The 12,852-nt window shown below is 33.6% G+C and overlaps 1 protein-coding gene across 1 annotated transcript in view; it reads left to right on the top strand.

Moving 5' to 3' along the window:
* Positions 1-930: 930 nt before the first annotated feature.
* Positions 931-12,852, top strand: part of LOC135216279 (histone-lysine N-methyltransferase SMYD3-like) — a 61,766-nt gene continuing 49,844 nt past the window's right edge. The window contains exon 1 of the mRNA XM_064251446.1: positions 931-1,206. Coding sequence (XP_064107516.1) covers positions 1,007-1,206 — 200 coding nt within the window. The 5' untranslated portion in view covers positions 931-1,006. The remainder of the gene's footprint in view (positions 1,207-12,852) is intronic.

Raw genomic sequence — 12,852 nt, 5'->3', positions numbered from 1 at the left:
GAACTCTAGATTGTAAATTTTTTCATAGATTTCCCCCTTTTCAAATTGTTAATGAACTTTTTGATCTTTTATCATAAAGCTGTATTAATTGACAGCTGGTCTCCTATAAAAAAAACACGTTCATGGACTTGTAGATTGTTCATTTTTTATAGATTCCCCCGTTTTAAATTGCTAATGAACTTTTTGGTCTTCTACCATAAAGATGTGTTAATTGACATCTGGTCTCCTATAAAAAAAAACACGTTAATGAACTTCTAGATTATAAATTTTTTTTTATAGATTTCCCCCTTTTCAAATAACGTCAAATCTACCCTTACAAAAAAACAGGATAAATTAGTCCTTCTAGAAACATAATTCAATTTCCTGTCAAAAATCAAGAACGTTCTACGAAATGAGACCTCGATGACGTCCTTCTCCACCTATGACGCAACAAACAGAAGGTCCGCGAACTTGTTTATCTCTTATCACATTCACACCGAGTTATCAAGCAGCCCTGGGCGGGTAGTACTGAGGTGGTGCCAGGCAGGGGCAGGTGGTTGGTCCCTCATCAATTTGGGGCTCGGTGCCAGGTGAGGCAACGAAAAAAAAAAATGAAGGTGAAGAGGTGGAGGAGGAGGAGGAGGAGGAGAGAGGGAGGGAGTAAGAGTGGGTTACAAGGAGGAGGAGGAGGGGTTACAAGGAGTTACAAGGATTGGGACGTCTCAAAGGCTTGTTAGTCCACCCGAAGAGACATCGTGTGAGGAGGAGGAGGAGGAGGAGGAGGAGGAGGAGGAGGAGGAGGAGGAGGAGGAGGAGGAGTAAGAGGTGGTTGCAGGGAGGGAGAGAGGAGGAGAAGGAAGAGGAAGAGGAGGAGGAGGAGGAGGAGGAGGGAGGAAAAGGAGGGAAGGGGTATCTCCATGAGTGTGTGTGTCATCTGTATATACATTTGGCCCCAGTGCCCATCGAGAAGTGTCGGGAGGCGGTTGCTTTTAGCCGGAGCTCCGTGACGTCACAGGGAGGCTCTCGAATGTACAGATCTGGTTCGTATATACGAGTGGTCCCGATGCCCCGAGACTACGGGCACGTGATGAAGGCCCGATCCTTCATTAAGAAGAAGAAGCAACCTGTCAAGCGTGGTGACGTCATCATGTCCTCTAGACCCTTCTGCTGGGTAGTGGACAGCAGCTTGGCGGGACAGTATTGTGAATACTGTCTGGGCTCTTTTAGGTCAGTGCCACATACAATAACATTAAGTGCTTGCAAGCATTGACGTAGGTCTGTGCTATGTAGGGTAAGAATGATCTTGGGTGCTTGCAAAGGCATTGCGCAATAGCATAGGCTTTCATTGTAAGTAAGGTCAGATTAAATATATTTTTTTACTAAACTGCAGATTTCTTCATTAAGAATTATTCGTAGGTGCTTGCAAAAGCATGCAATAGCATAGGCTTTCATTGTAAGTAAAATCAGATTTAAATATATTTTTCCTAAAATTCAAATTTTTCTCATTAAAAATAATTCGCAGGTGCTTGCAAAAGCATTAGGCAATAGCATAGGCTTTCATTGTAAGTTAACGTCAAATTTAAATATATTTTTCCTAAACTTCTAATTTTTCTCATTAAAAATTATTCGTAAGTGCTTGCAAAAGCATTATGCAATAGCATAGGCTTTCATTGTAAGTAAAATCAGATTTGAATATATTTCTCCTAAACTTCAGATTTTTATTATTAAAAATTATTCGTAGGTGCTTGCAAAAGCATTATGCAATAGCATAGGCTTTCATTGTAAGTAAAATCAGATTATATATATTTTTCCTAAACTTCAGATTTTTCTCATTAAAAATAATTCGCAGGTGCTTGCAAAAGCATTACGCAATAACCACAGCTTTCATTGTAAGTAAAATCAGATTAAATATATTTTTTTACTAAACTGCAGATTTTTTCATTAAAAATTATTCGTAGGTGCTTGCAAAAGCATTATGCAATAGCAAAGGCTTTCATTGTAAGTAAAATAAGATTTAAATATATTTTTCCTAAAATTCTAATTTTTCTCATTAAAAATCATTCGTAGGTGCTTGCAAAAGCATTACGCAATAATCTTGGCTTTCATTCTAAGTAGAATTAAGTATATTTTTCATCAACTGATTTTTCTCAGTTATAAATTATCTTCATATTCGGCGTGCCTTTATTTTTTACATATTTTTCCTTCATTATTATTCTACAACCCTTATAAGTAACATCAAATTTCGTATATTATTCATTAACTTCATATTTTTCTCAGTAAAAAATCTTCGTTATATTCGGTAGATATTCAGTTTTATGTCATTTTCCTGTATTATTATTATTATTATTATTATTATTATTATTATTATTATTATTATTATTATTATTATTATTACTTTACATCCCTCTTCACTTAAATATTTTTAAAATTTCCAACCTTGGCTCTTATTGTAAGTAAAATCAGATTAAGTATATTTTTCATTAACCGCAGATTATTCTCAGTAAAAAAATTATCTTCATATTCGGCATGCTATCATTTTTTAAATGACTTTTCCTTCATTATTTTTCTAAATCCATTTCGAGTTAGTAAACTTTTTATAAATATCCAGTCTACATAAAATTTGGTTAGGTAATGCTAACCAAATTTATGCAAGCTGGACATATATAAATGGTCCATCAACTGAAAAGTACTGTATCTATTTATCACCTTATCCTATCTATCATATAAAATTTTGGCATATTGCCAAGCACTAGAGTAACTAAAGCCATTCAGCGCTAAAACGGAAATTAACAGTAAAAGGTTTGAAAGGTGTAACAGGAGGAAAACCTCAAAGCAGTTGAACTATGAAACAATTGTTAGGAGAAGGTGGAGTGTAAAATGGAAGAAAGAGAATATGAACGGAGGTACAGCAAAAGGAATGAAATTAGTAGCAACTAGGGCCCGAAGGGACGCTGCAAAGAACCTTAAGCAAGGCCTACATTGCACCGAATGAGGTGTACTGACGGCACTAGCCCCCTACGGAGGAAAAGTATTGTAGAACTGTCAAATAGGAAAAATCACTTTAAAAAAATGAAAGCTTATCGAAAATGTAGATAATTGTTTACTGAGAAAAATCAGAAGTTTATGAAAAATATAATCTGATTTTATTACAATGAAGGCCAAGATTGTAATTTAAAAAAAGGGTTATTAACTGAAGATGGACGTAGAACAATAATAAAGGAAAAATATATAAAAATGAAACCTGTCGAATATGAAGATAACTTTTTACTGAGACAAATACGAAGCTAATGAAAAATATACTCAATTTGATGTATACTTAGAAGGGAAGTAGAATTATAAAGAAGGAAAAATTGCTTTAAAAATGAATGCCTGCCGAATATGACGATAATTTTTTCCTGAGAAAAATCTAAAAGTTCATGAAAAACATACCTAATCTGATTTTGCTTACGATGAAAGCCAAGATTGGAAATTAAAGAAAAAAGGTTTATTAACTGAAGATAGATAAAGAATAATAGAGGAAACAGGAAAATTATATAAAAATGAAGACCGGCCAAATATGACGATAATTTTGTGCTGAGGAAAATCTGAAGTTCATGAAAAATATACCTAATCTGATTTTGCTTACGATGAAAGCCAAGACTGGACATAAAAAAAAGGTTTATTAACTGAAGGTGGAGGAAGAATAATAAATGAAACTAGAAAATTATAGCTAATCTGACTTTACTTACAATGAAAGCCAAGGTTGGAAACTTTTAAATTTACAATAACAAGGTTCAAGGTTCGATAATTTTCTCAAGACGCTTCTTTTATTTTCACGTAAACACATTTACACACAAATGATACAGGGAGATCCAGATTTTTCTTTTTTAGTCAGTTAACAGTAGCACAGTGGCAAGCAATCAAGCATTCGAGACCTTATATTCTGTAATACTGACGAACAGGATGAGAGAGAGTCGAGTACAAACTTCAAAGATCTACAAAAAATATTTTGGGTTCATGTTATGAGGAGACTGATGATATATATATATATATATATATATATATATATATATATATATATATATATATATATATATATATATATATATATATAACATTACCGTGTGGTTTATGGCTTCATGTGCATCCTGAATTTGTTGGGTTCGGTGGTTCGCGCCCGTGAGCCGACAAATTTTTTTATCGACTAAAAAAATTCCCCTTCGGTTAACGTATAATGAAAATAGATTTAATTCCGAGGTCGAGCGAATTATATATTTAAAAAGGACATTTGTAGCTCGATGTATATATATATATATATATATATATATATATATATATATATATATATATATGTATATATATATATACATGTATATATATTATTCAGAGTATCACCTGTCGTGTTATTGACATGGGATTCAAGTTGGGATGTCTTCAGTTATCTACGAAAAATATTTTCGGTTTCACGTTATGAGAATGATTCTAAACTTTTAGCAAGTTAAAGAATGAGAGGAATAACTGTTTATCTTTAAAACGAGATAAACTGGCACGAGGGTCAAGGTGTTGAGTGGAACACTACCTCAGTAAATAAGCATTTGACAAGAAACGTCAAGTGTGGAATGTTTACCTAAATCTTTCTCAAGTAACTTTTCCTACTTATTGAAACTGCAATTCTCAAGTTTTTTACAATTATGAAAAATATCAATTATAGCATTACTTTACTTATGGAAAATGAAATTCCCATGTTTTTTACAATTATGAAAACTATAAAATATATTTTTTCTAGTTTTTTACTTATGGAAATTTAAATTAAGTTTTTTTTACAATTATGACATATCAATTATTGTTTTTTCTTCTTGATTTATTTTGTCTAAATATCCCACCCTTCTTCAGAATACTGCTGAAAAGCAAAGCATTTCTGTTGCATTCTGTTGCTTTGAAAGTGCTTGTCAGGAAGTTAGCAGCTGTCCACGTGACGATCAGTAGTGCTCCAATAATATCTGCAGTGGCCTTAGAGAGCGAAGACACACATTTATTTGAATAAGTCACTTAGTTGTAAACAATTCGGAAAATACCTCATTACAATGTTTCGATCAATGATTATTTTTGTTTTTCGCTCCAAGAAGTTTTCTTTTGCTTCTGCGCGTCTCGATCAATGATTATTATTATTATTTTTCTCTTAGAAATGTTTCCTTATTCTCAATCTACGTGAGACACACCTGGTTACTACATGTCCAAGTCAGTTTACTTATAGTTAAGCCTTGCATCACAGAAAGCTTATGGGATAATTCTTTACCTCTCGCATAAAACTTTCCGAGTTCATATACAACTATGAGATTTAAGGCTACAAAACTATTTGCAAGCAAAACTGTACGTCAGACGATTACTGCTTTCACAACGCACAAGCAAAAAGTCATTGTGATACAGATATTTTCGGTGGTATTGGATAAAAAATAATTATAATAACATAAATTATCACTTTGCGTCCTTGCGTCTTCATCTGTCAAAAACAGCTGTCAGAGTTTGTAGAAAACGGGATTTTGACCTACAAAAATTTAGCATGCATAAAGCGATAAATAGATATATACATCAGTATATATATATATATAGATAGAGAATAGATAGATAGATATATCTAGAGCTATTCATAGACAATCGAGATAAATATGATATATAGTACATATATATATATATATATATAAATTAGAACCGGGATAAGAATATATCTCTTACATTGATAAGATTAGAGATATAATATATAAGAGATATATTCATAGTCATTATAAGATAATAATATATTTAACTTAGATATATGTGTGTGTGTGTGTAAGTATGTATAACGATTTACGAAAAATAGGAACGTAATGAATGAATATATATATATATATATATATATATATATATATATATATATATATATTATATATATTCTATATATATATATATATATATATATATATTGGTCAGGAGATTACAATGCTTTCAGAAAGCACACGAGGGAAAAATCAAAAAACGATAAAAATACATTAAATCACGTTGTAATAATATTGTTAGTACTACAGAATTCAGGCCAAAAGCCAAGCGCTGGGACCTATGAGGTCATTCAACGATGAAAGATAAACTGAAGAGTAGAAAATTTTAAAGGCGTCAGCAGATGGTGGATGGCAAGACGGAAGAAAAAGAATATGAACGGAGGTACAGTAAAACGAATGAGAGGGGTTGCAACTGGGGGCCGACGGACTTTGCGAAGAATCTCAATTAATGCCTACAGTGCTTCGCGTGAGGTGGACTGATGGCTCTAATAGTCTACGGAGAAAATGAACGTTGTGTTCTAGAAAAATAAAAAAAAACTAAAAAAATGGATTTCAATTTATCCTTATAACACAAAAAATTCCACTCAATATGATTTCATATAAATCCACAAATTAATCCTTTAAATAAATTAAAACTTCATTACGATCTATTTTCCGTTCTTTTCTGAAATAAATTAAATGGCTAAAATACACCTTTTTCTTTATTTATTTATCCGTACAATAAGACAAAGGTGTTCATTATAATCACGATACAAAATTCCACTTCACATAATGACAGATTATTCCATAAATTAATCCTATAAAAATCCCGGTTAACGTCTGGCGATTTTATTTCTGCTGTCTTTTTTCGAAATACATAAAAAATGCTATAACAAGACAAGCGACCTCATTAACAGTCACGATAAAAAAATTTCCTCAAAGAGATTACATATAAATCCATAAATAAATTAATCCTAATAAGAAAAAATCCTGATTAACGTACTGGCGATTTATTTCGTTACATTCCTCCCGGCAAAGTGCAAAAAAAAAAAAAACACCACCATCTCATCTCCACTCCAGTGCCAGAGATTCATTCATTTTTGCGCCCGTATAACTGTCTCAAGAGTGATTGATAGGATCATCAACCCTAGCTCCACGGAAGGTGGCCGGCAGTGCCATCTGGCGGTGAGACGTTTGATGCATGGCTCCGAGTGCCACTTCTTGACTCCGAGTGTGGCACTTCTTGGAACTACTCCTTCTCACGTGAGGTGGTAAGTGTGAAGAAAGCGAGGGGAGGTGATATTTTAAAGAAAATATAGCGGTTGGTTTTATCTGTTTCGTTTAGTTTCATAGAGGCGGCTATTATTATTATTATTATTATTATTATTATTATTATTATTATTATGAAGGAGTAAGACCCTTTCCTTGGGTATAGATTTCTATTATTATTATTATTGTATGAAGGCATAAGACCCTTTCCATGGGCGTAGACGTTTATTATTATTATTATTATTATTATTATTTTTATTATTATTATTATCATATTATTATTATTATTATTTTTATTGTTATTATTATTATTGTTATTATTATTATTGTACGCTGGAAACAGCTTCTTTCAAGTTTTATTGAAAATAATGGGCAGAATTCACAAATTGATTTTGTACAATATTCTTTCAATTCCTTATGATTTTCTTTCTGGCACGTTGGTTATAAAGAGTGTCCAATGCCATCGTGTGTAGGTCGTCAACGGAAATTTTTCGGGCGGGCTGGTGTTACAAAAGCAAAACTGGTTATCAGGGGAAGGCTGGGGGTCGTCAACAGGTATACAGGGTTTCGTAGGTCGGGACAGGCCGTAGTCGTCAGGGGTCTACCGGTATTTCTTGTTATTTTTTTTCTGGTTTTAAGGCGTCACATGTTTCGGCACGTCGTCGGTTATTATTCATACAGATGCACGTGCTCTGAAATAACATCCCAAAAGGAAAGCATTAACTTTCACGAAAGCTTCCTTACCAGTAGACAATGAGAATGAAATAGTTACAGTAGGTCAGGAAGATAAATTCAAGTTGCCTTTTGAAGTAAATAAAGCGATAGTATTTTCAGTGAAGGATAAAGAAATATGCCAAGAAGATTTACCTATCATCCAAACAAGAACTAATAATAAACCATGCTCAATCCTTTTAGATACAGGCAGTACAGTAAATATTATAGATAAACAAACATTAACAAAACATTTAGGCTTTGCAGATACAGAAACACAAGGTCCTGGTAGAATTATAAAAGGAATAGCAGGAAAACAAATAAAAGCATTGGGTAATGTCACGCTGGACTTAAAGATTTTAGACAAAACTTTTAAGGAAGTATTTGTAGTATTAGAAGAAAGATTTTATCCTCCTACCCAAGCGCTGTTTTCATATAAAGCTATGCGGAGATGTAGAATAATGTTAGATTGTGGAGAAAATAAAATCAATTTGCAACGCAGAAATCGAGAAAATGGATAATAGTGCTAGCCCCGGGAGCACAGATTTAGTGGATAGTAGTGGAATAAGTAGTAGCACAGATTTAGTGGATAGTAGTGGAATAAGTAGTAACACAGATTCAGTGGATAGTAGTGAGATAAGTGGAAGAAATAATAGTTTAAAAGAAATGTCCTTAGCCAGGAAGGGTTCTATGATAGATTGTGCACACATAAATAATATTAACAATGCAAGCCTTGATACTCAAACCTCTGAGCAGAGTTTTGAATCTGAACAAATTATCGCAGCTGAACAATTTAATGCCTCTGAACAAATCATTGCCGCGGAACATATCAATGCATGTGAACAAATTTATGAAGATGAATCACAGATCGCTTATGCGCATTCAACAATAGATGAAGATGAATCAGAAATTGATTGTACATATCTCATAATGGATGAAAGTAAAGAGGAAAAATATATCAATGAAGTCCTGTTATTAGGAACAATAAATAAGGGTGAATTAAACTCAACAATACTACTGGATGAAAGTTCAGATGAAACAGATGTCTGGTATTTCTCAGAGATACGCGATGACGAAGAAATATGTTTAATTAGTACTGCAGATGACCATACTGTCAGATTTGTGCTTAATAGAGAAGTAGTTTTGTACCCGCAATGTCTAACCAAGGTTTGTCTTAGAGCTAAAACAGACGAAGACTTGCATGAAAAAGACGTAATGCTAACTAATGAAAACTTACCTGACTTTGTTAGGATGGACAATTCCCTAGTTCACGTGAAGGGCCAATAACTGTGAGACGTACGTCCAGAATTATTCAGACAAAAGACTAATACTAAGGTCTGGTATAGAATTTTGTACAGGAATTGTAGTGAATAATCCTTTACTAACCCTAGGTGAAAAAGCATTCTTCTCTAGCACAGAACAAAGTTCAATTTTAAATAAAGAAGTAAATAAAACAGACTTTCCTCAGGATAGAGTTAAACTATTACAAATATTGGAGAGGTATAGAGATGTCATTGCTTTAGAAGGAGATAAGTTAGGCAGAACAGATAATTTGCAACATAAGATTTTAATATCTAAGATGGAAACTTAAAACCATTACTATATCCCATAAACCTGCATAAGTTGCCAATAAGGTCAAACGACCGATTGTAGATCAGTTAATTGAGGAAATGAAGCAGGATGGTGTAATAGTACCTTCTAAATCACCGTATAATTCACCTCTCTTGTTAGTTCCAAAGAAAGACGGCAGTTGGAGAATGGTAATAGATTATCGGAAATTAAATTCACACACCATTCCAGATAGGATGCCAATGCCTGTTATAAATGATATGTTAGCTCAATTAGGTGGAGCAAAAACATTTACGTCATTAGACTTGCTTAGTGGATATTGGCAAGTGCCCTTAGACGAAGAATCCAAGCCTTTAACAGCTTTTAGTACTCATAAGGAACATTTACAGTTTGAAGTCATGCCCTTTGGTCTTACATCAGCCCCATTAACCTTTACTCGATTAATGCTCCAAATCTTAGGAGATATAGAGGATGTTTCAGTATACCTAGATGATGTAGTCATTTCTAGTAAGGACTTGGATAGTCACTTTAAGACGTTAGAAATAGTGTTAGAAAGACTGAAGAGTGCAGGATTAAAGATAAGAATTAAGAAATGTCAATTCATGATGAAATCATTAGAGTATTTGGGACATGTCATCAGTGAAAATGGACTGCGTATGCAGGAAGGTAAAATAAAGGCAATTGTAGCATATCCAGCTCCAAATAACTTAAAAGCCTTGAGAAGATTTTTAGGTATGGTAGGCTATTATCGTCCATTTATTAAGGGATTTGCCACCATAGCCAAATCATTAATAGATATAACTAAGAAGGGTGTAGTTTATGAATGGAAGGCAGAACATGAAAGAGCTTTCCAAACACTCAAGGACATGATGACAAGAAATCCAATTTTGGTGTATCCAGATTTCTCAAGGGAATTTTACTTAGCCTGCGATGCTTCTAGTACAGGTGTAAGTGCAGTTTTAATGCAACAAGGAAAAACAAGAATGAGAGCAGTATATTATGCAAGTAGAGTTTTGAACGCTGCAGAAAGGAATTGTAGCACTACCGAGCGAGAGTGCTTAGCTCTATATTGGGGATTACGAAAGTTTAGGCATATATTGTTAGGACATAAAGTCAATGTGCTTACAGATCACAAACCCATTTGTGACCTATTCAAGAAAAGAGCTTTCACAAATAATATGAAGTTTAACAGATGGTTCATAAGTGTATTAGAATTTGCCCCAGAGTTTAGATATATCCCAGGTAGATTTAACACTATAGCAGATGCCTTGTCGAGATCGCAAGAAGAAACTGAAAAACAAATCACAACTAATACTTTCTGCTTTAGTTGTCAGATCATAGATCTAGATTTAGAAAGAGTTGGATCGAACAGCAAAAGGATGCTAACATTAGAAAAATAGTGGGTAAATTAATGCAAAATGAGGATGATCAGTCTGAATCTCAGTTAATTAAAGGAATTCTATATAAAACATCAGAAGAACCGAATGCTTGTTCACGTTTGTATGTACCTAACACACTAACCCAAGAAGTCCTTGAACTAACACACTCTTACAAGTTGTCAGGACATGCAGGAATAAAGAAAACATGTAGAACAGTCACTAGAAACTATTTTTGGCCTAATTGCAATGAAGATGCTAAAAGATTTGTTGAGAATTGTCATATCTGTAATGTACACAAAGGTAACGTAAATGTAAAGGCCCCTCTTGAGAAATATCCATCAGTAGTTTCAATGGATTTTGTAGGTCCATTTCCAAACACAACTAGAGGCAACCGTCAGATATTAGTTTTCATAGATTACTTGACTAGATATGTTGAGATCATTCCAGTCAAAAATAGAGAAACAACTACTGTAGCAGAAGCTCTGAAATCTAGAATAATTACTAGACATTCATGCCCTCAAACATTATTATCTGATAATGCAGGAGAATTTACTAGTGACATTTTAAAGAAATTGTGTGAGTTTTATGAAATTAACAAGTGTCAGGCTACATCTTATAAACCAAGCTCTAATGGAGCAGTTGAGAGAACAAATCGTAAAATAAAGGATGCACTGAAAACTGTGACTCCACAGACTGAAGATTGGGACTTAATTATTGAAGACATACAGTTTACCATTAATAACACTGTAAATGAATCTATTGGGGAAACCCCACACTTTCTGTTGTATGGGTATCAGAAAAGAATGCCAAATACCTTATTAGACGCTACAACTCCACCCAGACATACATATAATTACGAAGACTACGTTGCGTGGAAAATAAGACGGACTTTCGAGACAGTAAAAGGCACAAGGGCTCGATTGAAGGAGTTACATCAAAAGTCTAGTAAGTATTACAACCAGAAATCAACAGTCCCAGATTTAAAAACAGGGCAACAAGTATATGTGCTTAATCATAAAGTTGAAGGACCTAATGTTAAAGTAAGTCCTAAATTCCAAGGTCCATATAGAGTAATAGAAAGGTTAAAGTTAAATAAATTTCAGCTAATGCATGAATCAACTTTAAATGAAACTGTTGCACATTGGAACCATATTAAAATAGTACATTCCGACATTTGGTCAGAAGAACATTTAAAAGATTTTAAAGATTTAAAGGAGTCAAGTAGTAAGGAAAGCAGTAATGTAAATAATTCCTTTACTTCATCAGCATTAGTGACTCCGAGATACAATTTAAGGAAAAGATAGGACCCAGTGCAACAGGTCAATAACATTGTTGTAAAAGGTTTACTGCTTAGGATATATTTTGCAGGAAATGGATTTCACTATGGCTCATGGTGAGTGATATCTGCATCTCCCTCTTGCAAATCAAGAAGGGAGCAATCTTAAGGGATCATGGCCAAGTGAAGATGATACACGACATCGCTGTTATCACAATAAACATCACCACAGTAGAAAACCAGCAAAAACAACTGGCAGAATTACTTTACTGAGTAAAATCGAAAATGTCATAACTACTAACCAGGATAATACGATTCTGTTGAAACTTAGAGAGGATATCGGCCAGGTTTTACCTAAGAGAATTAAGAAGCGTTCACTTCTTCCATTTATAGGTACAGCATTAAACATTTTGTTTGGTGTAGCTACTGATAGTGATGTAGATAAGGATAGGGCTAGAATAGAAAAATTAGAAATGTGGGCCGCAGAACGAGGTACCATCATGACTAAAGTCATTGATGCAACCAACAAGAACCAAGAATTGATTATTAAACTGAAGGACTTTGTTAACAATATAGCTCAAAACATTACAACAGAGATAAATGATCTAAACAGGTCACAATTTGTGAATCAGTTAATGTTTGAAACAGAGTCGTTTTTATTAAACTATAAGTTTTTATTAAACTATACGTTTTTATTAAACTATACGTAACACAGCCCCAAAATACCTCCCCCCAGTTTCCAATCGTTAACAGACAGACAGACATAAATATTACGACTGATATTTGGTTATCTTAATTATTTTTTCGCTCCTCAACTACTCGGGTGGAATATTATCCTTTTGAATTATTATTATTATTATTATTGTTATTATTGTTATTTGCTGGAAGATGACCTTCA

Source organism: Macrobrachium nipponense, chromosome 6, assembly GCF_015104395.2.
Source record: "Macrobrachium nipponense isolate FS-2020 chromosome 6, ASM1510439v2, whole genome shotgun sequence".
NCBI classification, from domain to species: domain Eukaryota; kingdom Metazoa; phylum Arthropoda; class Malacostraca; order Decapoda; family Palaemonidae; genus Macrobrachium; species Macrobrachium nipponense.
The sequence above is the reverse complement of the archived record's forward strand: the minus strand, read 5'-3'. Positions and strand labels throughout refer to the sequence as shown.